This window comes from Castor canadensis, chromosome 15, assembly GCF_047511655.1.
Source record: "Castor canadensis chromosome 15, mCasCan1.hap1v2, whole genome shotgun sequence".
NCBI classification, from domain to species: domain Eukaryota; kingdom Metazoa; phylum Chordata; class Mammalia; order Rodentia; family Castoridae; genus Castor; species Castor canadensis.
This window is the reverse complement of record NC_133400.1, coordinates 71,048,897-71,076,692: the sequence shown is the minus strand read 5'-3', so window position 1 is coordinate 71,076,692 and position 27,796 is coordinate 71,048,897. Positions and strand designations below refer to the sequence as shown.

The 27,796-nt window shown below is 38.4% G+C and overlaps 1 protein-coding gene, 1 non-coding gene and 1 pseudogene across 7 annotated transcripts in view; all 3 read left to right on the top strand.

The window, feature by feature from the left end:
• Positions 1–7,724: 7,724 nt before the first annotated feature.
• LOC109684286 (cytochrome c oxidase subunit 5B, mitochondrial pseudogene) lies at positions 7,725–8,170 on the top strand (annotated as a pseudogene).
• Positions 8,171–8,875: 705 nt separating this feature from the next.
• On the top strand, positions 8,876–9,085 carry LOC141417615 (small nucleolar RNA U3). Its single transcript, XR_012442268.1, has one exon. It is a non-coding gene; the product is annotated as a small nucleolar RNA U3 (small nucleolar RNA).
• A 10,336-nt stretch (positions 9,086–19,421) lies between these two features.
• The window catches only part of Acbd5 (acyl-CoA binding domain containing 5), a 43,996-nt gene continuing 35,621 nt past the window's right edge, over positions 19,422–27,796 (top strand). The window contains exons 1-4 of one of the 6 annotated variants that reach the window (XM_074056457.1): positions 19,422–19,561; positions 20,879–21,044; positions 24,937–25,057; positions 27,029–27,101. In XM_074056457.1, coding sequence (XP_073912558.1) covers positions 20,969–21,044; positions 24,937–25,057; positions 27,029–27,101 — 270 coding nt within the window. In that variant the 5' untranslated portion in view covers positions 19,422–19,561; positions 20,879–20,968. Of the gene's footprint in view, positions 19,562–19,766; positions 20,482–20,534; positions 20,691–20,878; positions 21,045–24,936; positions 25,058–27,028; positions 27,102–27,796 lie in introns of those variants that run through there. The other 5 variants (XM_074056455.1, XM_074056454.1, XM_074056456.1 and 2 more) reach the window with 5 other exon arrangements.

Here is a 27,796-nt window from a genome sequence, read left to right as displayed (position 1 = left end):
AGATTACTTCTAACCACCAGATTCTCCATCAGGATTCTATAATCTGTAAATCAGTAAATGGAGGATTACTTTACATAATATTTAGAATAGGCATAATATTCATGATTTAATACAATTTGTTACATTTTACAGAGTTGTTTTTTTTTTTTTTTGCTATGTAACCCAGACTGAAATGAAATTTAATAGTATTTTTTTTTGTTTTTTTGCGTGGTACTGGGGTTTGAACTCAGGGCCTTCACCTTGAGCCACCCCACTAGCCCTTTTCTGTGAAGGTTTTTTTCAATATAGTGTCTTGAGAACTATTTGTCTGGCCTGGCTTTAAACCAGGATCCTCCTGATCTGTGCATCCTGAGTAGCTAGGATTACAGGTATGAGCCACTGGTGCCCAGCTGAAATTTAATAGATTTTTGATCTTGGTCTCTATATAGGTTTAACTATGGAACTCATTAAGATGGGCTACTGATATATTCACAAATTTCAACAACATTGGAGGAGACTTAAGTGATACTGCTTACTATTTTCAGTTTGGGATTTTTTGTTTTCTCTTGTTTGAGACAGTCTCCCTCTGTAACTCAGGTTGACCTTGAACTCATGATCCTCATGCCTCCTAAGTGCTAGGATTGCAGGCAAGTATCTACCATTTCAACCGTGTCCTCAGTTTGAAAAGGACTTTGTATGAATCACAAATATTTGTACATAGTTACACCATTCATTGGATAATGGAAAGACTTCTGCCCTTGGGACTACTGCTTTCAATGCCTTTTGCTAAATCCTTTAACTTGCCTGAACTCAAATTTCATTATTTGTTAAAGAAAGAAAATAATATTTAGATTATCTATCAGGTGGGTGGTAAGGGAGGGGGTGGGGGCAGGGGGGAGAAATGACCCAAGCCTTGTATGCACATATGAATAATAAAATAATAATAATAAAAAAAAGATTATCTATCAGACTTGTGAACCTTAGAGAAATCTGATAGTACTTTGAAAATAGTAAGCAGCAAACTGGGTGTGGTGGCACACTAAAATTCTGATTTTCCTATTCTATTCTATTTAACACTAATAAGGACCTTTAAGTTGATTTCATGACACAAAAAGATAAGGGAAACTAGCATGGTGATTTACACCTGTAATCTCAGCACTCAGGAGGCTGAGGCAGGAAGATATTGTTTGAGGCCAGTCTGGGATACACAATGAGACCTTGTCATGAAAATCCAAAAGAAGAAAAAAAAATGGTAATGGAAATACATCATCAGAGCACTGAGAAAAAACAACTCTCAACCTAGAATTTAAACACAACTAAGTGTCATTCAAAGGATGATCATGGTTCAAGTCTGAACCATGATTACAGTGTTTTAGTTTTTTTGAAAGCAGACAGAAAGCTTGGAATAGAAGAAACAATGAAAATGAAATGTATTGTTGAATCTAATTACCTACGCTTTAAAAAAAAGCAATTTTCAACTTAAAAAAATTTCTTGAATTTTGCATACAATATTTTCAAAGAAAATAGCTATATATTGTTTATAAGAGACACCTATAAAACAAAACCGTATTGATTTTTTTCTTTTTTTTTAGTTTTTTTTTTAAACAAAACCATATTGAAATGAAGGAATAAAAAAATTTATCAGGCCAATAAATCTGTTATGATAATAATATCAAGCTAATTAGAATCAAGGACAAAAAATATAAAAGATTAAGAGGGATATTCAAATTATAATAAAGGGAACAATTTCTCAAAAAATATAACTTCGTAACAGTAATCACAGCTTCTCAATATAAAAAGTAAATCTTGTTTTTGTGGTACTGGGGTTTGGACTCAGCCTACACCTTGAGCTACTCCACCAGCTCCTTTTTTTGTGCGTGTGATGGGTTTTTTCAAGATAGGGTCTCCTGAACTATTTGCCTGGGCTGGCTTCGAACTAAGATCCTCCTGATCTCTGTCTCCTGAGTAGCTAGGATTACAGGCATGAGCCACTGGCACCCAGCTCAAAAAGCAAAAACTTTTATTAAAAAAAAAATTAACGTATCACCAGTTATAAACAAAACCTTTTAGCACATCCCTATCACAAGAAAAAGAAGCAAGCAGAAGAGTTAAGATGTAAAATGTCTGAGCAATAACATAAACAGACACAAAGAATACTAGAAATGAAAAAGCGGACACAATACAATTTACAATGACAAAAAAAAATTTTCAGGCTTCCAGGAGTGACTCAGTTGAATAATAAATGTCACTTCTATTTGTATCTTCTTTGGTTTAACTGGTTGGGAGAAAAATTGTTTCTGTAAAATTCTGTTCAGTGGTCTTGCAGAGAGGCACTCAAGCACCTGCTTAGCAAGCATGAGGCTTTGAGTGCAAACCCCAGTGCAGCCAAAACAAATTTTTTTAATCCTGAAAAATTTCTTCAGTGATGAGACTTTCAAATTATTAATATTATTAGTAGTAGTAGTATTTGGCAATACTGCAGTTTAGATTCAGGGCCCTGTGCTTGGCAGGCACTGTACCACTAAAAGAAATTTTAACTTGAGATTCAAAATTCCTTCCCTCAAATGAAATGGGTCATGACCAAATGAAAGTGATGAAACTATAATATGTGTAGAATAAAACACAGAAGAAAACATTGCACCAGGACACAGAAAGCAAAGACTAATTAAATAGGTCACAAAAACATAAAATATTAAATAAAAAATTATAAAAATAGATTTCAGCAAAATTTAAAACATTTCTTTTTCAAAAACACAAAAAATCAACTGAATACCTTGCAGCTCACGCCTGTAATCCTAGCTACTCAGGATGATCACAGTTCAAAGGCAACATGGGCAAATGGTTCTCAAGACCCTGTCTTGAAAAAACTCTTCAGAAAAAGGGCTGGTGGAGTGGGCTCAAGGTGTAGGCCTTGAGTTCAAACTCCAGTATCAAAAAAAAAAATGAAATTAGCTAGGCATAATGATACACATCTATAGTCCGCAGCTACTTGGGTGGCTAAGAGATTCTCCTGAGTCCAGGACTTTGAGGCCTGTCTGGGCAATACAGTGAGACAAATTCCTTCTCTGCTGACCCACAATGAAACATGGTAACCAAAGTAAATGATGTGAAGTCTACAATTAAGTTCCAGATGAAGAAGGTTCTGTGTATAACAGATGATAAGCTTGTGTAAAATATCAAATGTCAATTATCTTGTGACATTGCTCAAGATTGGCAGCACATTTATTCTTCATACATCAAGAGCACAATGCTTGTACTGAAGCAGATTCTAACAAATCTTAGTGATACCACAAAAGTAGAAGGAAGAAGAGGAAGAACAGGAGGAGAATGAGACAAGTCAAACCACAGACTGGAAGAAATACTTGAAAAAAAATATCTTTTGCTGAGGGTAGGGAGACAGGGTCTTACTATGTAGCCCAGGCCATATTTGAATTCATAATCCTCCTACCTTGGACTCCAGAATGCTGGGATTACAGGCATGTACTATCACACCTAACTCACAAAACAAGTTTTGGCTTTTTTGTTTTTGTTTTGGCAGTACTGGGGTTTGAACTGAGCCACTGGGAACCCTTTTTTGTGTTGGATATTTTTGAGATAGGGTCTATTTCCCCGGGCTTGTCTCTATCAGTGATCCTCCTGCTCTCTGCCTCCCTAATAGCTAGGATTACAGACACGAACTACCAGTACTGAGCTATAAAACAAGTATCTTGATAGAGTTGTATCCATAATATATAAAGAAGTCTTACAAGCTGGGCACCGGTGGTAGCTACTCAGGAGGCAGAGATCAGGAGGATCACAATTCAAAGCCAGCTCAGGCAAATAGTTACATGAGACCTTATCTTGAAAAAAACCATCACAAAAGAAAAAGGCTGGTGGAGTGGCTTAAGGTGAAGGCCCTGAATTCAAACTCCAGTACCGCAAAAAAAAAAAAAAAATTGATGGAAGTCACATCAGACTTTATCAGAGGCTGGAGAGATAGTAGAAGATAACTCCAAAGGGACACAAGTGAAATTGTAGAGATAATGGAAATGTACTAAATCACTACATTGTTGTAGTGGGGGGTAACAAAACTATGTACATTTGTCAAACTACTTGAATTGCAAATGTAAGGTTTTATTGTAACTCAATAATATCTCTATGCAGCTGACCAAAGACAGTGTAGATTAGAGAAAAATCTCTTCCTTCAAATATTAAAGAGTGGGAACAAATTACACATTTTCTTGTCTTTGATATATGATAAAAAGTCACACAATCCAAAAGAATATGGGACAACTTGCTTTCCAAATAATAAAGGTGAATGAATGGTCACATTAGGAATGACAGGTAGACTTTACAACATTAAGAGCACCATGCTCACTTTTCAAAGTCCAACTTCTAATCCATAATGTGTACTTTTCCCCCAGCATCTTTTATAATGTGTTTTTCTGTAGATTTTATTAAAATAAATAATGAAATGTCTTTCAAGGAAGTTCCAACAGAGTAACAATATTTGAATTAAACTTAATGATGTATTTTATAAATCAGACCTTGTACATTTCATTTCATGGATGTCTAGTCAAATGAATTAATTTGGTCATGAAAAACAGTTTGTGAACCACAAATTCTGGACATATGTCAGGGAAGAAATTGAAATTTTATATATTGGTCTGTAAATTTTCAGACTGCTAACAATCACACAGACCTTACTTCAGAGAGATTAAGAGATGTGCCAAGTAAAATCATAATTTGGATTATTTTAATACATAATTACTGATCTTATTATCTGGCACACAAGGAATAAACTTCATACTTAGAGAACTTCAGACTTCTGTATAGTTAATTCACAATATTGCATCCCAGGCACTAAATTGGAAGTGGCTGGTCAACAAACCAGAATATAGAGTAGCAATGTGTTGTAGTGGAAAGAAACCAGGAGTTAGGCAACCAGGCTTCCTCCTCTTCCTGTCCCTCTCACCACCACCACTATGTGACATGATCACATAGGAGGAGTGTGTTGGTCTGCTAAAGCTTCCATAACAAAATGCCACCGACTGTGTAGTTTACATAAGAGAAATTCACTTTTCACATTTCTGGAGTCTGGAAGTTCATAGTCCTATCAACAATTTCTCCAAAGCAATCTAGGTTTGTCTAGCATGTGCCTCAAAACTCTTTCAGCTTCTACCCACTGCCTGATTCCAAAGCCACTTCCACATTCTTAGGTATTTGTTACAGCAGCACCCCACTTTGAAACTAAGGCTGTCTGTCACAACAAAATATTTCCAACTAGGCAGCATAAACAACAGAAATTTATTTCTCACAGTTCTAGAGGCTGAAGTCCCAGATCAAGGTGTTGACATTGTTGGTTATTCCTGAGGCTTCTTTACTCCTTGGCTTGCAGACAGTCTTCCTGTGTTGCATCACCTTTCTTCTATGCATGCACATCCTTGGTGTTTTTTCCTCTTCTTGTAAGGACACAAAACCCTAGTTACACTGGATTAGGGCCCCAACCTAATGACCTCATTTTTAACTTAATTACTTCTTTAAATACCTAGCTCAAAGTGCAGTCACATCTAACATTGTGGGTTCTAATCAGTTGTCCATGACTGTGTCAAAATACTTAAGAAAAGTCAGGCACCAGTGGCTTACTCCTATAATCCTAGCTATTCAGGAGACAGAAATCAGGAAGATCGTGGTTTGAAGCCAATCCTGGCAAATAGTTAGCAAGACCCTGTCTCAAAAATATCCAACACAAAACAGGGTTGGCAGAGTGGCTCAAGTGGTACAGCACCTGCCCTGCAAGTGTGAGGCCTGAGTTCAAACCCCAGTACCAATAAGGAGGAAAGATTTTTTTTGCCATGCAGCTTCAGAAGTTTCCATCTATAGTCACTTGGTCCCATTGCTGTGGGCTTGTGTTGAGGCAGAACATCATGGCAAGGAGTGCATAGTGGAATAAAGCTACTCTTTTTTTTTTTTTGTGGTACTGGTGTTTGAACTCAGGGCCTACACCTTGAACCACTCCACCAGCCCTTTTCTGTGATGGGTTTTTTCAAGATAGGATCTTGAGAACTATTTGCCTGGGCTGGCTTCGAACCAAGATCCTCCTGATCTGTGTCTCCTGAGTAGCTAGGATTATAGGCGTGAGCCACTGGCACTGGCAAAGCTACTCTTTACGGCAGCCATAAACAGAGAGACAGTCAGGCTACAAGTTACACTTTTCAAAAGGCATGCCCCCAGTGACCTACTTTCTTCAACTAGACCTTACCTCCTACAAGCTCACAGATATTAACTCATCAATGGGTTGATACATCGAGGAGGTTAGCACCCCCAAGATTCTGTCACCTCTTAATAATGCTAACAACTGGGGAACCTTCAACACATGAATTTTTTTTTTTTTTTTTGCAGTACTGGGGATTAAACCCAGGGTTTGTACATTCTAGGCAAACACTTAATCACTGAGCTACATCTCCAGGCTAACACATGAGTTTTTTGAGGGGATACTTCATATCCAAACCATAACAGGAGGTGACACAATTCAGTTCATAACAGGGAGTTAACTGACATTCTGAAATTCTACAACCCTCAATTATTTTCTCTCCTTGCTTCCTTGCATCTTGTCAAAATAACATTCCTGGGTTGTGGGTGTTGCTCAGTGGTGGGACATTTGCCTAGCATTTGTGAGGCTCAGACTTTCAACCCCAGCACTAGAAAAAAAAAAATTAAAATTCTACCCAGGAATCCCCAGAAAAGGAAGAAAGATTAATATAACACTCTTTTCAGTTTAGCAAAGTCCACACAAGATAAGAGGATTTCAGGAGACAGAATAAGTTTATGACCCTTCAATTTTTATTATAATCGATGGCAAAAATCATTTTATACAAAGTCATGATATTTTAACAGAAAAGACCCATGGGCCAATTTTCCGGCAGATCTGATTATTAATTTAACATGGGAGAGGAGGTCTTTTCCAGACACCTTAAGCCAAACTGCTGCAGAATGCCAGTGTTAATCTTAGTGTGGAGGAAGCAATTATCAAGAAATAATTAAAAATCAGCAATAGACTAAAAATGTAAGGTGCCTAGAGTCCTGGGAGAAAAAATAATCTTTAAGTGAAATCTTGTACTGTTTTTACTTCTTTTCCAGAAGCTGTAGTATTTGCAATATGCTTTGGATGAACTAATCTTTCCTTACTTTTGGGAGCTGCTGAGTCAACACACCCATCTCTGCCTTTCTTTCTCAACTTCAATAAAATTAATAACAATCAAAGCAGTTTCTTGAGTAGTGACCTGGCCAGCAATAACAAGTACCTCATTCTCTGAGTCTTCTAGAGAAATGCATTTTAGAAGACTCTGCTGTTTGAAATAGCTCAATAATCTCTTTTCCTGTCTGAACATTCACTAATACAACTGAGCAAAACACACTAAAAGTTCTAAGAATTAAAAAAAAAAAAAAAAAAAGGTCTAAGGATAGAGGCTGGAGGTGAGGTTCAGTGGTAGAGTTTGTGCACAAGGCCCTGGGCTCAATACCCAGTACCAAAACACAAAAGAAAGACAATTCATGTAAAGTTAGTATTTCTTTTTTTGTTGTGGGGGTTTTTTTGGTTTTTGGTTTTTTTTTTTTTCCTTTTCTTATAGTATTTCTTTAGTTGGAAATCATAGAAAATAACTCAAGCTAGCATAAGGAGGAGAAAAGGACTTTATTAGGACTATTCAGTCTTATGAACAGAACCCCCTCCCCCCCAAAAAAAAAGTATAGAACAGTTGCGAGTGATGGCTTCAAGGTTACTTCGCGGAGCTGGAGTGCTGGCTGCGCAGACCCTGAGGGCGCGTGGTCCCAATGCGGCGGCTGCGGTGCGCTCCAGGGTTTCTGGAGGTGGTATTCCTACTGATGAAGAGGAGGCTACTGGGCTGGAGCGGGAGATCCTGATTGCTGCACGGAAGGGTCTTGACCCATATAATATGCTATCTCCAAAGGCAGCTTCAGGCACCAAGGAAGACCCTAATTTAGTCCCCTCTATTACCAACAAGAGAATAGTGGGCTGAATCTGTGAAGAGGACAACTGTACTGTCATCTGGTTCTGGCTGCACAAAGGCGATACTCAGCGATGCCGAAACTGTGGAACCCATTACAAGCTGGTGCCCCACCAGTTGGCCCACTGAGACCCCTAACTAACTCAGAATGTGCTGTAAAGTTTCTTCTTTCCAATAGACTAGCCACTGCATTGGCTCCTCCCATTAAAAAAAAAAAAAGTATAGAACAAATCATTTGGAGGCCAGTGGGAACTCAAGCAATATTTTCAATGTCTCATTTCTTTGCCAAAAGATGTTCTTTCCTAACCACTCTAAACAGTACAGAGCATGGCAAATTTGGCTCCTAAGTTTTTCATTGACTCCACCCAAGAAACCCAATCTGAGGTTGAAATTCCTCGGTTCCAAACCCATATTCCTCAAAAAGAAAATCTGAGTAGCCAACTTGAGTTTCATTTTCTTTCCCTCATCACTTTCGGCTGCAGAGACATGTTCAAACAGCAGTGGCAGATAACTATTTGCATCAACTTGAGGTTGGCGTGGGAAGATCCCAAGAGAGTAGATAATCAAAGAAAACAAGCTTCAGATGTCAAAGACAACTGGAGGAAAATTTTGCAATAATATATGTGCTATCTTTGTGCTATCTAGGGCTACTATGTACAGTTGTGCAGGTTATACAGACAGGGCTCCCGGCTGTAGGATTTTTGCCAGGTGCCCCAAGCTGAAAGCCCTAGTGTCAGCAGCATTCACTCAGAGGAGGAGGAGCCTTTTTAAAATTAGGCATAGGGCTGATCGCAGAGCAAGTGTTAGAGAATTTGCCCAGTAAGTACAGGGCTATTGGCCAATCCCTAAAACTGCGGGGAAAAAAAAAAAAAAGAAATGAAATTAACACAAAGACTGTACTTTCAGAGATCATTTTTATTGTTTATTATTAGAAGTTTCTCTGAACACGTAGAGCACTGGGAGGCATAAGGAAGAGGCACACGTTCTCGCCTGAGCATGAAGCCAGCTCTTCCTGTTGCTTTGCTATAACTACCATTTATCACTGATGACTATTCCCTTCCTTTGCCAAAGTAAGCGGGAGAGAATGCAGTCTGAGTGGTAAGTTAACAAATAAATAAATACAAAGTGCTTTCTGGACTTTGAGGAAGCAGCTCCTATAATACTTGTTTATAGTCCAGAATAAAGTGTGTCTTGTATTTCCAAGGCATATGGCATACAAAAAATAAAAATAAAAAATAAATCAATGTGTTCTCCTTTTTTCCTACCACATGAGATGTGACTTAATCTCTTTTTTCAGGAGGTGGGAGGTGGCATAAACAATATATACATATGTGAGTAAATGTAAACATGATAAAAGGAGGAAAAAAAATCTTTTTTCCTTTATTCTGAGGCATCTCAATTTTCTTTGGAACGAATGTAGATTACAATGTATGTTATGGTATTTTTTCTTTTTTTTTTTTGCAGTACTGGGGTTTGAACTTTGCTAGGCAGGTGTTTACTACTTGAGCCTCTCTGCCAGTCCTTTTTTTTTTGTATTTTCAAGATAGTGTTTCTTGAACTATTATTTAACCCTGCTGGCTTTGAACTGTGATCCTCTTGATCTCTGCCTCCCAAGAAGCTAGGATTATAGGTGTGAGCCACTGGGGCCCAGCTAGAGTAGTATGTTAAGAATGAAAAGAGAAAAAGTGAATTTCCAGATTTTATATAGCAAAATAGTGTTTTAAAGCCTGTGCTGAAGCAATAGTCTGGAAAGTCAGATTTTTATCGTGAGAAAATAATTACAAAAATGTTAAAGCATCCTTTCGTATGTCAGAAGAAGAGCTAAGATGTTTGGAGGTTGAATTTGACCATAAGCCAGCATATAGAGAAGATCCAAACCATGAAGAAAAACTAGAGAGCATTTCTAAGACTCAGAAAAGGAGAGGAAAAGCAAGAGAGGAAAAAGGGCAGACTTGAAGATTTATGCTCTGGGAAGAAACATTCAAACAAGTTTGTGTGACTCTTATAGACATCCTCCCGACCTCTCAGTGTATAAAATAAGAAATTAAAAGCCCCTTTAAAAACATTGTCCACAAAGAAAAACAAACAAACCAAACCACCACTGTCCCTTTACTGTCAGAGGACCTAACTGTACTCAAGTCTAGTTTAGAAATGGTTAAGGAGGTTCTAGGCAAAGAGGCCCAAAATATCCCTGCATTCCCTAATAACTGACTGTAGATCTTTGTTTAAAATAATAACAACAATAATAGCTAAAGTTCACACAAGCCTCAATAGGGCAGGTGGAAATGCTAAGAGAACTGGAGACCAAAGGAGGCCTGGTAACAGTAGAAAAGTTGTATATTAAACTGAGTGTAGTGGTACATGCCTATAATTCCAGCACTTGGGAGTCTGAGGCAGGAGGACTGCGAGTTTAAGATCAGCCTGGGCTACATAGCAAGACCCCATCTCACAAAATAAAACTTGAACAACAACAAAAAACAGCAGTTATATTACTGGAATCTTACAATCAGAGACCAAGGCAAGAACAGGAACTATAGAATCTAGCATTCAAATTTGACAAGAGCCTAAAATAATCAAGTAAGAGAAGTCACATAACTGTGGCCTCCAGCACTGATGTCAAGACTTAGAGCAGCTAAGCCATATTGGGTTGAGTCTTTTCCTTGACATAGCACAAAAACCAGTTTAAAAGTGAGTTCTCAACAAATATAAGCATGTCTGATGAAAACTTATTTGCCCTCACAAAGTTGTTCTTCCCTTCCTACTGGAAAACCACCTTAGAGGCTAGATATGATTGCAGCATGACATTTTCACCAGCGGAAGAAAAGAAAGACAAAATACGAAATTTTCATGTCATTTGCTTAAATGAAACATCCTGGACTCACCTCTCTGCTTTCTTTCCATACAACTAAACCCCAGCTTTTATACTAGACACATTTAAACTCTTTTGTGGGCAACAGTGGGCTTTGTTTATGACAGGGTTTTACTATGTAGCTCAGGATGGCCCTGCCTCAGCCTGCAGTACAGGAATTATAGGCATGCAACAGTGTTTTATATTTTATTTTATTTACTTATTTTTGGCAGGTACTGGGGATTGAACTCAGGGCTTCATGCTTGCTAGGCAGGTGCTCTATCATTTGAACCAACTCCCTCTTCTCTCTGCCCCATCTAACAGTACTTTGTCTCTGTTTACTTGTTTTGGATGGTACTGGGGTTTGAACTCAGGGCATTGAACTTGGAAGGCAAGCGCTTTACCATTTAAGATACACCCCCCCAGCCCTCAACAGTGTTTATTAGCAAGCTAAAATTAAATCAACTGTTCATTGAAGACTTTCTACTGCCAAAGCAATCCAAAAGTCCACTCTAGCTGCTGGTACGCAAGGATGAGATTCAATCTTTGCAATGTGTGTTACTTTGACAGGTATGAATCCCTCAAAAGAATAGAGCCATAAATTAACCAGACTGTGCTTTTAGGTTGAATATGTTTCTTTTTTGGCAAATTGTAAGTGTGAGTATCTTAGGCCAATATTCTACACATGATGCAGAAGAATTTTAGATTCAGAGATTTCACTATTAACCAATTTCATACTTCATTTTTATAGAGAAATCAATGTAAAACATATTTCTAAGTATTAAATTATGAAGAACACCAGTGTATTTTCAAATGTGAATTTCTCTAACCATGATCATATCAGTAAAATAGAGGCTGGGATGCAGCTCAGTGGTAGAATGCGTGATTAGCAACATGCAATGCTCTGAGTTCAATGCCCAGCACCATGAAAAAAAGTACAAAAAAAAATTAACAAAATGGGTCATAAGCAGGATTTATAAAGTAAATAAAAAGAGACAATATTAATGTGCATAACATGTAGTAAATATTTTTAAATCTTTAATTTTAAATGTGTATAACAGTACTCGGTGCTGAGTACTCTCATAACTCATATTTAAACTCTCATATTCAAAACATAAGAAATGTTTTAAAACATTTCTTACTTCAAAACAGTGCAAAGTTCATAAAACACATGAGCACACACTGTCAAGTCAATATAAATGCCCATATACAAGGAACACTTTGATACCTCAAAGGTCAGAATAAAAAGGAATGTACTTAGGTCATACAGATGGTTCAGTGGTAGACACCTACCTGGCATGCCTGAGGCTCTGGGTTCAACTGAAAAAGAAAAAGAAAAAAAAGCAGTTGCAATGGCACATACCTATAGTCCAAGCCATTCAGGAGGCCGAGATTTGGAGGATATATTTTGGAAAAAGTTTGTGAGACTCCATCTCAAGAAGTTAAAAAAAGGAAAAAAAAAAAGTTGGGTGTAGTGTTATGCCCCTGTTTTTGTTGTTTTATTTTTAAATGTTATGTAGGCCTGGTGGAGTGGGTCAAATGGTAGAGTGCCTGCCTAGCAAGTGTGAGGCTCTGAGTTCAAAACCCAGTATCACCAAAAAAATTAAAAATGTAAAGGTTATGTAAGTGTTTTGAGCAATCAGGGAATCTTTCCAGATTTTATTTATTAAGCTGAATATATAACACATTAGTATGGTTCAGATTTCAAAAGGTTAAAAACAAATAGGCATTGCAAAGACTTTCTCCCACACTTAATATCCAGCAACACCAAAGGCAACAAAAGTTGTTACTTTCTTGCAGGCCTCATGATTACTCCATGAATATATAAATAAAATGATTACATAAACTCTAAGTCTTGTGCCTTCTTGTTTTATTCCATTATTATTTATACATTAAAATATCCCCATTTCCAGGTGTGGTGTTTCGTGCCTGTAATACCAGTACTCAGGAGGTTGAGGCAGGATTGCAAGTTTGAGGATAGTCTGAGTTACATAGCCAGACCAAAAATCCTTCCCTTTGGGCTGGGGGTGTGGCTCAAGTGGTAGAGCCCCTGCCTACTAAATCCCCAAGTCCAAACCCCAGTACCACCAAAAAAATAAAAATAATCGTACATAGGAGAACTGCAAAAATCCTGTCCCATTTTTCTTTATGATATTCCACTGAATGGATGAGTCATAATTACTCAGTCAGTCCCATTTGGAAAGACATTTAATTGATTTCAATCTTTGATTACCCCAACTCTGTAACGAAGAGTTATTATTTTGCATGAGGAACCTAGCCCTATGTGTTATTAAGACATTTAAATGCTACTATAACTAAAGTGGTTTCATAATATAGAGAGACAAAATAAGAACAGAAATTCCAAAAAAGGCCCCCAAATACATGGGAACTAGTATTTTCTTTTCTTTTCTTTTTAAGGGCAATTTCATTTACTCTTTTGAACATACTGGTCCTTTCCCGGAAAGAAAGACATTCAGTCTCTGAAGGAAAACAGTTCAGCCTTTTAATTCTTACTAATCCGGGCTGAAAACAGTTCACTGAATTTAGATTCATTGAAATAAATACAAAGGCTTGAGTTATCCACAAAAATGACTTGCATTACAAAACTATTTTTGTGTTTTTTGGGATAGACTCTCACTGTGTAGCTCCTACTGGCCTGGAACTGTTCATTCTTCTGCTTCAGCCTCCCAAGTGCTATGGTTACAGATGCGACACCACCACACATGGCACTTTATGCAATGCAACTGTTCCCCTCTGCAGCTGTTTCCATATTTCACATGCTAGGTAACTGCTCTACCTCTGAGTACATTCCCAGCCCATTTAACTTTATGGTAAAATACACATAACATAAAATTTACCATACAGTTCCATGACATTGACTATATTCATATTGTGTGCAACATCACAACCATCCATTCTCCAGAAATTTTTCATCTTCTGTATTTTTTTTCTTGGTGGGAGAGGGATTTGAACTCAGAGCTTTGAGCTTGCAAAACAGACTCTACTGCTTGAGCCACACCTCCAGCTCAGTTTTTCATTTTCTCAAAGTGATTATCCATTCTTTTAGAAAAGAACTCCCCATTTCCTTCTCCCTCCAAAGCTAAGCAAACGCTATTTTTTCTGTCTACCACTGATGCTATAAAATCTCACTTCTCTAGGTACCTCATAAAAGTAGTCACATAATACGTTCTGTTGTGACTGCTATATTTTACTTAGCATATGGTCTTTAAGGCGCATTCATGTCAAAGAATTTACAAGAACTCTCTTCTTTTTCAAGGCTAGATAATATTTCATTGTCCATATATACCAGATCTTGTTTATCCATTTGTCTGTTATTGAACTCTTAGATTACTCCACCTTTTGGCTACTGTGGGTAATGCTGCTATTCAAAATATCTAAAACATCTGTTGTACAAATATCTCTTGGAGTCCTTGCTTTCAATTCTTTTGAAAATATCCAGAGTGGAATTTATATGTCATAAGGAAATTTTAGTTTCTTTTTTGAGGAACCACCACACTGTTTTCCACAGTGGCTGCACCATTTTATGTTCCAACCAGAAAAGTACAAGAGTTGCAACCTCTCCATATCCTCACCAGCACTTACTTTGTTTGTGTATCTTTTTAAAATAGATGTGCTACATGATAAAAGCGAGAGCACACAAGGGAGGGGTGAGGATAGGTAAGACACCTAAAAAATTAGCTAGCATTTGTTGCCCTTAACGCAGAGAAACTAAAGCAGATACCTTAAAAGCAACTGAGGCCAATAGGAAAAGGGGACCAGGAACTAGAGAAAAGGTTAGATCAAAAAGAATTAACATAGAAGGTAACACACATGCACAGGAAATCAATGTGAGTCAATGCCCTGTATAGCTATCCTTATCTCAACCAGCAAAAACCCTTGTTCCTTCCTATTATTGCTTATACTCTCTCGACAACAAAATTAGAAATAAGGGCAAAATAGTTTCTGCTGGGTATTGGGGGGGGAACGGGAGGGGGCGGGGTGGGTTGTAAGGGAGGGGGTGGGGGCAGGGGGGAGAAATGACCCAAGCCTTGTATGCACATATGAATAATAAAAGAAAAAAATAAAATAAAACAAAATAGATATGCTAGTAGATGTGGTAGGGGACCTAATGTATGTGCAGTGGTGTCTCATCTTGGTTCTGATTTTCATTTCTCTGGTAACTACTGATGCTAAGCATCTTTCCATGACTATTGATCATTACATACTCTTTGGAAAAATGCCTGCTACAATCTTTTGCCCATTTTACAATCAGATTCTTTGCTTTTCACTGTTGAACTGTGGGACTGAATTGTGCCTCAACCAGGCTTTCATCCTATCCCTTGCTCCACTTTATCTTATATCCCTGATTTTATCACATGAACAAACTTCCTGCTTATTACATGTGAGATGCTATTTTAGCCTTTACACCTCTTCCTAGAATGGTGCTCTTTCTATCCTCTCTGCGGTAAATATCTTCCCATTTCCTGAGAACCTACTCAAATGTTGCTTCATCTTCAATTCCTTCCTCAGCTGTATATTTAATCAAATACATTTAATCACTCTTTTGTTACCATGCATTTTTGGAAAAAAAAACTTGCTGTAAATTTTAATTGAAATACATCGTATACAAAAGTAAGAAGTAAATCTTCACAGGAACTGAGCACTGGTGGCTCATGCCTGTAATCCTAGCTACTTAGGCGGCAAGAGATCAGGAGGATAAGTGTTCAAAAGCCAGCCTGGGCAAACAGTTCACAAGATCCTATCTTGGAAAAACCCAACACAAGGACTGGAGGTGTGGCTTAAGTAGAAGAGCATCTGCTTTGTAAGGGCAAAGCCCTGAGTTCAAATCCCAGCTCCATCAAAAAAACAAAAAGCAAAAAAACCTGACATTTGCTGGGCACTAGTGGCTCACACCTGTAATCCTAGCTACTCAAGAGGCAGAGATAAGAAGGATCATGATTTGAAACCAACATGGGCAAATAGTTTGAAAAACCCTATCTCAAAAAAAGCCATCACAAAAAAGGGCTGGTAGAGTGGCTTAAGGTGTAGGCCCTGAGTTCAAACCCCAGCACAAAAAAAAAAAAAAAGAGAGAGAAAAAGAAGAAGCAGAGATAAGAAGGATCATGATTTGAAACCAACATGGGCAAATAGTTTGAAAAACCCTATCTCGAAAAAAACCATCACAAAAAAGGGCTGGTAGAGTGGCTTAAGATGTAAGCCCTGAGTTCAAACCCCAGCACCGCAAAAAAAAAAAAAAAAAAAAAAAAAGAGAAAAAGAAGAAGGAAAAACCCAACACAAAACAGGGCTAGTGGATTGGCTCAAGTGGTATTGCACCTGTCTAGCAAGCAAGAAGCTCTGAGTTCAAACTCCAGTACCACCAAAAAAAAGCTTCACAAGGTGAATACTTCATATAACAACCACCTAATTCAATAAACAGAGAATTACCAGAACCCTAGAAGTTTCCTTGTCCCATTTCCAACATTCATTACACATCCTTTCTCAGTTCTTTCTTTCATTAAACTTTTTGAGACAGGGTCTTGCTAGGTAGATCCATCTGCCCCTAAAGTCATGATCCTCCTGCTTCAGCCTCCCAAGTGCAGAGATCACAGGTGTGCACCACCATGTCCAGCTCCCTGCTTCAATACTAACAAAATCTTTTTTAACAAACTTTTTGAGGAATGATAATGTTCTCTTTTAAGGCTCCATTCTTTTTCTCAACATAATGACTGAGACTTATAGAAGATATTGAACAGCTGCAGTTCATTTGTTTGCTCTGCTCTGCAGTAGTTCATGTTTATTCTACTGCTGATGGTCACTGAGTTGTTTCAAGGTTTGGGCTATTACCAAATAATGCTGTTATGAACATCTTCATACATGTCTTTTGGTTAAAAAAAATACAGCATTTATATCCTCCAATTTTTAACACTTTTGCAATGTGTTTATTATTTTACATGTCTGCTTGCCACACTGTACTGTGAATTCCTGGAGGAGATTTGTAATCTCAGTGTTAAGTACACCATTTGGTATACAGTCAGAGTTAAGGAAGCGCTGGTAAAAGAAGGCAAATATAAAAGAATCCTTTAAAAAAGACAAGGTGTATTCCTTTATGTTTCTTAAAATCCATAAATGTATTATTTTATCTTTCTGAGACTGTACATAAAAATGGATCCATTTTTAATTAAACTTTCTCTAGAAATACATAATCAAGAATAGTTCACATTAGGTGTTGTACTGGAAATACTGAAAGACACTAATGGCTCATGAGATACTACATTTTAGGTAGAATTGCAGATTGATATAATTGGAAGGCACCTTGGGAACTACAGCAATCTATCAAATCCACTAATATATTCTAGTAGGAATTACCACATTTAAACCAGCAGAGCTATACAAAAAAAGCTATTTTTTTTTTTTCGTAGAGTCCCCATGTTGCCAAGGCTGACCTTGAACTCCTGGGTTCAAGCAGTCCGCCTACCTGAACTGCCCCAGAAGCTGGAACTATAAGTGTGAATCACCACATGCCTTGCTTTTTAAAAATTCCTAAATTAACTTCTTTAATACATAAAAACATAAATTATACATATTTATGAAGTATCATGGGATTTTTATACATTGAGTAATGTTTAAGCCAGATTAAAGATATCTATCTCTGTAAACATTTATCATTTCTTCATAGAGAGAACATCAAACTTTTTGAAATATACAGTGATGACAGTTCTCTAGTCATTCTGCATAATATCACACCTGAACTTCTTACTCTTGAGTAACTCTTAGTACCCATTAATCACTCAACCCTCCCCAGTCTCTCCTCCTCACCCCACTGTTCTACTTTTGCTTTTTTTTTTGGTAGCACTGGGGTTTGAACTCAGAGCCTCACATTTGCTAGGCAAGCACTCTTACCACTTGAGCCACTCAGCCAGTCCTTGTTTTTTTCTAGAGAGGGTCTCCTGGAAGTATTTGCCCCAGCCTGGCTTTGAACCTTGATCCTCCTGATCTCTGCCTCCTGATTAAGATTACAGACATGAGCCACTGGCACCCAGCTCCACTTTTGAATTCTGACACCAACTTTTTACAATCCATTTATGAGTAAGCTCATGAGTTACTTAGCTTTCTCTCTTTTTTTTTTTTTGTGGTACTAGGACTTGAACTCAAGGCCTACACCTTGAGCCACTCCACCAGCCCTTTTTTGTGATGGATTTTTTTGAGATAGGGTCTCATGAACTATTTGTCTAGGGTGACTTCGAACTTCGATTCTGTTAGGTCGATGCTGATGGGAAGGCCAAATTGGAGCCAAATAACAAAGCAAGCAGGCTTTAAGCAGGCTTTATTGAGAGCGTGCTCTCGGCGAGGTTCACCGTCCCCAAAGAGCAGGGCCGGAGAAGTCAGCTGGAGAAATGACAGCCCAGTTTTTATATCCTGGGTGAAGTCAAGAGCTTAAGGTATTATGGGGCATCCGGATAGGTCGAGGTTTGGTGGGGAGGATCTCGGGGTAATATGGGTCAGGACCCATTGCCTGCCAGCAGGAGTTGCCATGGTAATCGTGAAGGGAAGGAGGGGATGGAGTGGAAAGTGAGCAGAGAGTCCCTGATCACCATGGGGTGGCTGCCCACCGGCCAAACAGATTCTCCTAATCTTTGTCTCCTGAGTAACTAGAGTGACAGGTCTGAGCCACTGGCACTGGACTATACCACATTTTTTAAATGCGTTCATTAGTTGGTGGACACCTAGATTGGTTTTCACTTCTTAGCAAAAAAACTACTTTTTAATTTTATTATTTTTTTTTAGCCCGCTCCAAAAGCTACTTTTTAAATCTTTTACTTAAATAATCTCAATTTGCTTTGTCCTTTTTCTCCATAACTAGAAATCCATATAACCAGCAAATGGAAATTGCAGTCCCTGGAAAAAAATGCACAGTCATCATTACCTGAAGATCAACACAACCAGGAAGGTAGCTTGTTGTCAAAATAATGTCTTAAATTAGAAAGTAAACATCCCAAATCTAAAAAAACATGCATGACTGAGAGGTATAACAAAAGAGCAAAAAAAAAAAAAAAAAAAAAAAGGGGAAGCAATCTATACTAAACACATAAAGCCCTCTGAGTTTGAGCAAATTAGAAAAGTTGGATCTTCCTTTGGTGTGCTGGAAAAAAACTAATATAAAGGAGGAATGTTTTGGATTGACTGACTCTCAATCCAATTGCCTGGTTCGGCTGCTTACTAAATTGTGGGACCTTGGGCAAATCGGTTAATCCAAATTAGTTCATATAAATCTCGATTTCCTCATTGGAAACACTCAACAGTGTTTTTAGAATATAGCATATGCATGCCAAGTACCAGATACTCAGTAAATGGGGGTCTTTATTCCCCCAAAGGCCTTCTTTGCATTCATACGAGTGACTTCAAAGTCAGTAAACAACACGAGCAAGAAATTAAATCCCACTTCTCCGACCCAAGGTCACTCGCGCCAGTACACCTCTCAAAGATACCACTGAGTATCTCTTTTGCTGGAAGCGGATATGGCATTTCCAAGGATCACAAGGACCAGGGGGATTGAGGCATTTCCGCCAACACCGGGCACGTGGGCGGGAACAAGAAGCCCGACCGGAACAGGGTGGAGAACAAGGGAGTTGTCCGGAAGCTGCGGGGAGGGAGGACTACATTTCCCACAAGCCCGCGGGGCCGGGAGTCGGGGACATTACTGGACAGGCCTTGCCCCGCAGTACCAAGGTAAATATCTGCTCCGCTGCTCTAAGGGAGGAGTAGTTTACGGTCCTCAACTAAATTTCTACTATTAGCTCTCCTAACCCATCCTGAACTGACAAAAACGCTCCGACCCGGCGACTTTTGAGATTTCCGGGCCGTAGAACTCCACCCCTTCCACCAGGAACTCCCCGCCTCCCGCGGCTTGGGGGCGTCTGCTAAATGCCCAAGGCTTGTGCTAGTGGGGCGAAGGCCCGGGGCGGGGGGTCACCTTCTTTTAGGACGGACGAGCCACGCAGGTTTCTCATTGCCCTCCCCCCATGCCTAATTATTAAATCAGGCTGGAGGAGTCTGTGCCGGCTCCCTGGCGCTTGAAGAAATGGGTAGTGTCCTCCCTCCAGGCCCAATGAATAGCAGGCGACCTCGCCTCTTTGCTTGCTGATCAGGCGTCTTTAGCTTGGGGCGGCGAAAGCTATCAAAGACCTGCGAGCCGAGCGCTTCCGAGCACCTTCATCTTCATCCTTTCCTGTACCTTTAGAGGGGTACAGTGATCCTGCTGGAAAGCCTAAGCGACCTGCGCTAGGTCTCAGAACTTAAACTGGCAGAGCTGTCGGGATCTAAAGCCCTTTGCTTATAATCCACTACTCTCTCCAAACCTTAGCCTGGGAGAGGGCAGGGCTGGGGACCGCGCAGTCTGCAGTCGTTTTCCCCGCGGTGCCCAGGCACCAAAACTCAGCCGCGTCCCCAGCGCGCTCCTGCTGTCTGGTGTCGCGGGCGGGCGCGGACATGCTGTTGAAGCTGTGGTCTCCCCGCGCTTGAACAAAAACAAACACTGAGCGCTCCCCAGACGGATCTGGGTCGGTGGCCCCTTGGACAGCAGCTGCTTCTTTCCCTACTCCCAGGCCCTTTTCTGCGGACGCTCGGGCAACACGCGTCACCCGGAGTGGGTGGGTGGGGTTTGCAGCACCGCCGCGGCAGCGAGTGGGTTCCGGGGTGACTCCGGGGCGGGGCTGCGAGGGGCTACAGACGGACCGACGAACTCCGCGGGAATGGGGGGTGTGGCTGCTTGGCCAGCGTCCTGTGGGTGGGAGAGCGGCTCGGCGACCACCGGTGGCCAGACCCCCGCCGCTTTCTGCTAGAGATGCTCTTCCTCTCGGTGAGAAGTTTTTCTGTTGTCGCCGGCTGGGTTCTCGGCCTTTAATCACGCCCCCGGGAGAAGGAAGGAGACCGGCCCTCTCGGTCGCTGTGGCCTGGATAGGGCAGGGCAAAGGGAGCTGACCAGCTGCGCGGCCGGGCCTCCTCCCTTTGGGGCATGTTGATCCGCCGCTGTGCTCCATGTTCTAGTTTCATGCAGGCTCCTGGGAAAGCTGGTGCTGCTGCTGCCTGATTCCCGCCGACAGACCTTGGGACCGGGGCCGGCGCTGGCAGCTGGAGATGGCGGACACCAGATCCGTGCACGAAACCAGGTTTGAGGCGGCCGTGAAGGTGATCCAGAGTTTGCCGAAAAATGGTACGTGCACTGCCCGCCCTGAAGGAGCTCTCTGCGGAGGCCCGAGGCTCCAGTTTCTAGTCCAGCTTATTTAGCCTACTTTTTTTTTTTTTTTTTGAAATGTGTTGTAAAGGAACGTAATTGAAGGGGAGGTATTAAATGTGAATCAGGTACCAGCAGATCTTTCACCGGAGTCATCCGAATATATTATCCAAATTTTAAGTAGTTTGTATTGTTGACAGCAAATCTTCTCACTTAAAAATGACTGAACTTTAGTGTGTGTTTAAAAATAAGGCATGGATTTGCCTGATGCTGCATATTCAGTCTACAACTCAAATCTTTTCTAAACTTTTGATAGGAAGGAAGGAAAAAGAAAGACCAGCTATATCCATTTGTAAAACGATTTGTTTTTTAAAATCTTAATAAATACATATTTACTACTTTTTTGCTGTTACTCCATTGTACTAGTGTTCACTTTTTAAAATTCTTATATTGGATCTTCGCAGCTTAGGAGAAAAGTCAGAGTTGTTCTCTCATATTTAATGTGCCATTTCTCTGGATGTTTTCAAAATTTTTATCTTTGGTTTTCAGTAATTTGACTATTATATGTCCAGGAGTGGTTTTCTTCAAATTTGTCCTGTTTACGGTTTGCAGAGCATTTTGTATTTGTAATTTTGTTTGATCAGTCTGATCAGTCTGATGAGAAGTTTTCAGCCATTATTTAATTTTCTTTTTTTTCTTAGTTGAGAAGCTTGGAAAGAGAGAGTTTTACTTTTCAATTCACATCCTTTTACATTATGTGATTGATTTTTTACAATAAACTATACTTAAAAAATGCTTTTAAAAAGAAAATTAAACCTTTTAAAAAATGCTTTTAAGCGCTATTATACCAGAATAGTAAAACTAACAAAATATCCCAATATGCTACTATAATATTTAATATACCCTAGGTTTTCATTAATCATCATTTCATGAGGTAATGAATATTCAATACCAGTCACTCCAAAAAAAATTCATGAAGTGCAGATTCAGAAAGTTTGAAAACAATGGTAATGTACTTAGTATGCTTGAGGCCCTGGGATCACTTTCCAGCGCCTCCCCCCAAAAAGAGTTGAAAACGAATATATCCCAAATAGTTCCTTCTGTAATTTCAAACAGTTTTAAAAGATAAGAATAAACAAATTGTAAACAGCCAGAAGAGGTGGCTCACGCCTATAATCTTAGCTACTCAAGAGGCCGAGATCAGGAAGCAGAGATCATGGTTTCCAACTAGCATTGGGCAAATAGTTTGCAAGACCCTATCTTGAAAAAAAAAACCATTACAAAACAGGTGATTCAATGTGTAGGCCCTGAGTTCAAACCCCACTATGGCAAAAAAACAAAAACAAAAAAGTAAACAAATAACATAGGAACTTATTTAAGTCTTGATTTTTTAAAAATGATTGTTTATAGAAAGGTACAATAAGTACATTCACTTTTCTAAATCATGCATTTTATAGATTTTTTTGAAGATTGACAAAGCTAGGCTTGATGTTTCCAACCTACTTTTTAAAAATTGTATTTATTGAGAAACCCATGTAAATTTAAAATAATTTATAGTTACATAAAACTTAAGAAGGCATTGCAAGCCTGGCATGATGGTGTCTATAATTCCAGAACCTGGGAGGCTGAGGCAGGAGGATGGAAACTTTCAGGTCAGCCTGTACTATATAGTGAGAAACTGTCTCACCTAAAACAGAAGAAAACAAAAAAAAGGAAATACTTGCAAAATTAAGATAACCTGTCACATGGCATTTTTGGGGGCTGAGGATATAGCTAAATGGTAGGTTGCTTGTTTGATCCTCAGCACTGCAAAAAATGGGGGCATGGTCTGGGGATTGTAGCTCAGTAGCAAAGTAGGTGCTTAGCATACACGAGACCCTGGGTCCTATCCCCAGAAAAAAAACCCTGCAAAACATTCAGTTGAACAACATTCAGTATACTATTATTCCCCCAAAACTAAATTGATATTAGCTGAACCACAGTTTGCTATAGTGAATTACTAAATATTTTTAGAATACTATTTTTTAAATTGCTTGGTCTACCCTGAATTATTTTGGAAAGAGTAAGATTTTGGAGTTTTTTAATTCATTATTGCCTAATCACTATTTAAGGTCTAAGGTAATAATGAATCTGTGTTTGATATGGCTGTAGCCTTTAGAAATATAAATTCTTAGTATTTCACACACATATATTAAATACTACTTTGAGGACAGCTCGTGCTTTATCTAATATTTTTATACACATATTCAATAAATGTTCTCAGTTTTTAAAAATACAACGTACATATCAATCACCTAAACCAATAAACTTTTAAATCTTATTTGGTTGACCTACTGAAGATATTATGAGATGACGTTTTTGAATTTTTAAATTTAAACTTGTGGTTTTTTGTTTTGTTGGGACTGGGGTTTTGAACTCAGGGCTTCTGGCTTGCAAAGCAGGTGCTCTACTACTTGAGCCATGCCTCTAGTCCATTTTGCTCTGGTTATTTTGGAGATGGGATCTCTCAAACTACTTGCCTGGGTTAGCTTCGAACCTTGATCCTCCTGACCTCAGCCTCCCAAGTAGCTAGGATTAGATTTGAGTTAGTTTTTGGTAACCATTCTTCACTGTGCTTTCTGTTTCGCCCTCTGCTATATAAAGAACAACTGTATCACTGAAATGCTGTAGTTAACAAGACACTCCTAAATGTGCATGTATTATATAGATAATTATTATTGTGATCTTGGAATTAATTATTCACTCTTTGCTAAACCTGAAACACCAGCTCTCAGCTTGTCTGTGTTGTAATTTCCACAGCTTTTGTAAACTACTAGTTTTTGATTACTACATGTTAACTGTTTAATATGCATTCTTGAGGCATGGTCTTGCTATATTGCCCAGGCTGGTCTAAAACTCATGACCCTACTGCCTCAGCCTCCAAAGTGCTGGATTATAGGTATGTACCAGGATGCGTGGTTTCTATCGAGTTTTTAAAATTTCTTTTTATGGTTTTAATTTTTAAAATAATTTTTGTTTTAAAAAAATAATCTGTGTTCCTGTGATTGAGAAATAGTGCCTTTCAACATTTTGATGTATATCCTATAGTACTTTTTATGTATATAGACACTTGTTTTCCAAAAATAGATCATCTTGTGAGGGATTTTTTGGGGGGAGGGGTGGGGATGTTGGTGCTGGGGTTTAAACTCAGGGCTTCATGCTTGTGAAGCAGGGGCTCTTACCACCTTCAGCCCAAGATCATACCATTTATGCTGGCAGCATGGGATTTGAACCCAGGGCCTTTTACCTGCTGGACTTGCTAGGCACTCACTTTTCCCACTTGACCCACTCCACCAGCCTGTTTTTGTGTTGGATATTTTCGATTTAGGATCTCTGTAACTATTTGCCTGGGTTGGACTGAACTGCAGTCCTCCTGTACTCTGCCTCTTCAACAGCTAGGATTATAGGTGTGAGCTACAGGTGCCCTGCTCTACATTTTATTTATTTATATATTGTTGTACTAGGGGTGCATTGTGACATTTACAAAAGTTCTTATATCATAGTTGAATTCACCCTCTCCACCAGTTCTACATTTTAATATACTTGTTTTTTGTGACATTTGCTAGTTATTTTGGTTACATGTATAGCATTTTTTTCCATTTGTTTATTGAACTGTGTTTGGCTTTTGTTATTAAAGTTTAAAATTTCAGAGTTTTTTTTAAATTAGAGAAATAAATGGATTAACTTTTGTTTCTTGGGCAGAAAGAAATTGTCTGAACTATTAACAAAGTATAAAAATCTCTAGTAGTATAGTATCACTAAGCTAATAAGTAACTTTAGGTTGTCAGTTGTATTCCTCAAATGATCTATATTTAATGTGTGTTTCCAACAGGATCATTCCAGCCCACAAATGAAATGATGCTCAAGTTTTATAGCTTCTATAAACAGGCAACTGAAGGGCCCTGTAAACTTTCAAGGCCCGGATTTTGGGATCCTATTGGAAGATATAAATGGTAATTTTACTGTAGACTTATGAAAGATTTTTCATTTTAATGACATAATTATCATACAGTTGTTATTTATATGGTTATTTGTTATTATAAAGTGTTTTATGTTCTACATACAGTTTTTATCCTTCAGGTGCCCTTAATAAAATTTTACGCAAATAGGAAAGTCTTGGGGAAGACAGTAAAATCAAGAGGGGGGTAGGTGCATCAAAGATTTAAATCATGTTCAGTTAATCATTTTCTGGAGTTTCCTTTTTTTTTTTTGACATGTAGAGCAACTGTTAAACTAAGAAAACAAACTATCTGCCTTTTTTTAGTTGCCAAAAAACAAAATGACTTTTGCTCCTTAATAGACATTGTTTGTTTTGAGCCATTAAACTAATATATGACTAGGAATGTGACTCAGGTACTGCCACATTAACTTTTATCTAAGCTGTTACTTCTGTCTGGCCTACTGTGCTTGAATAGAAATTCAGTTTTTAGAAGACTCAAAACAGCCATAAACTATTGATATTTCTACCACTTTCCCAGTTGACTAACATTTGATATTCTGTTTTTTGTTTTTTTTGCAGTCACTGGGTTTTGAACTCAGGCAACATTTAATATTCTTGAGTACTGTTGCAGACTTTATGATAAAATGATAAAAGACCATTTTAGACAACTTTATCAACAGAGTATGCTAATGAGTGCAGCATATTTAAATGCTAAATTTCTTCAACCTGAATTTCTCTGTAAGATCCTTCAACGTGTTTTTCTGTAAGATCTTTAAGAATGGGCATAAAGTGATAGGTCAGATGGTCAAATGAAATAATGTTATTTACTGTGCTTTAAGAAAATTTACCTGTCTGCTTCACAGATAAGTAAAAAGGAAATTCTGTTTTCCCTAGACTTAACTTTTGACATAGTTAACTTCCTTCTGGAAAAACTGTATAAAGGTTTTCATGTTTGGCAAAAATTGAAAGTTTAAATAGAACTATTCTTATTATATAGGGACTTAATATTTCCTGCCCTTCAAATTTAAAAAAAAAAAAGTGGGAACCCATTTTCATTTTTAGTTTGAGTAAACAAAGAAGAATCTTATTTAAAATAATGGAAACTTTTTTGGGGCAGTACTGGTATTTGAACTCAGGGCCTTGAGCTTGCTAGGTAAATGCTCTACTTTTTGAGACATGCCTCCAGCCCTTTTTGCTTTAGTTATTTTTCAGAAAGGATATCCTATTTTTGCATGGGGCTAGCCTAGGACCACAGTCATCCTACATCTGCCTTCCATGTACTAGAGATTACAGGTGTGCACTTGCACACCTAGCTTGTTTTTTAATGCATTCATACATTTATGTATTTACTCATTTAATAGATATTTCTTTTTAAATATTTCTTTTTTTGCGTGTGGTACTAGGATGTGAACTCAGGGTCTTGCACTTGCTAGGCAAGTGTCCTACCCCTTGAGCCATGCCTCCAGCCAAACTCCTTTTTTTGAGTTAGGGTTTCACTAACTTTTTTGCCGGGACTTGCCTTGAACCTAGATCGTCCCATCTCTGTCTTCTGCATAGCTGGGATTACAGATGTGAGCCACCACACCCAGCCTAATGGACACTTTTAACTAAAATATCTATTCATTTAAATCATGGTTATTGACAGTTAACATATTCTTCTAAACTGCTCACTTCTATTGCTGTTCTTTATAGTTATAAAAATTTTTAAAGAGTTCTTAGGAAACATTTATAGATAGATTATAGTCACTGTGGTCTGATAATACATGAATGGATTAGATACTTGTTGTTTTAAAATGCTACTTCATTTGCCAGTTTATTTGCTCAGATAGTTTAAAGTGACATTTATTAAAGAGATTCTTCACAAACCTAATATAATTTAAAGTAAAACTTATATTAAATTAACAAGTCTATGCATCTTCTATAACATGTATTCTGTGCAAGTGAAAATCAGTTTTCTCCATTATTTTTATATTTTCATTTCTAGGGATGCCTGGAGTTCACTGGGTGATATGACCAAAGAAGAAGCCATGATTGCATATGTTGAAGAAATGAAAAAGGTAGGGAAAGTAATTCATATTTGAATAAAAATATTCAAAGCAGCTCTAATTTACTTTTTAACTTTTTTTATGTGTGTATGCTGGGAATTGAACCCATGGCCTCATGCATGCTAGTCAGCCACTTTATCATTGAGCTACATCTCCAGCCCCTCTAATTTACTTTTATTATGCAAATGAGTTTAAACCTTAATACAACAACAACAACAACAACAACAACAAACCTTACTCAGGAGAATGGGAATAACCAGACCTGCCTTAAAAGCATTTCTGCTTTGGAATGTTTTAATTAGGATAAGTGATTAATAAACCTGTGTAATAATGTTCTCTTACAAGTTTTTTTTTTTTTTCTTCGATGAGACTGGGATTTGAACTGAGGGCTTCGTGCTTGCAAAGCAGGTGCTTTACCTCCTGAGCCATCCCTCTAATCCTCTTACAAGTTTTGGCTCATATATTGAGATATTCCCATCAGTTGATTTCTTAGTAGTAAGTATTTTTTTGTCAATGGATTGATTCTTCCAAAGTAGAGTAAGGTTGCCTTTAGCTTCTGTGCTAACTACTAAAGAAGGACATTCCTTGTTAACCAGCTTTTTAAAATATATCTAAGGAATCATTTTGAGGAACAAATTTATGAAGAAATCATGGATTTTATTTTATTTTTAGTTTTTGGTAGGACTGGGCTTTGGACTAAGGGCTTT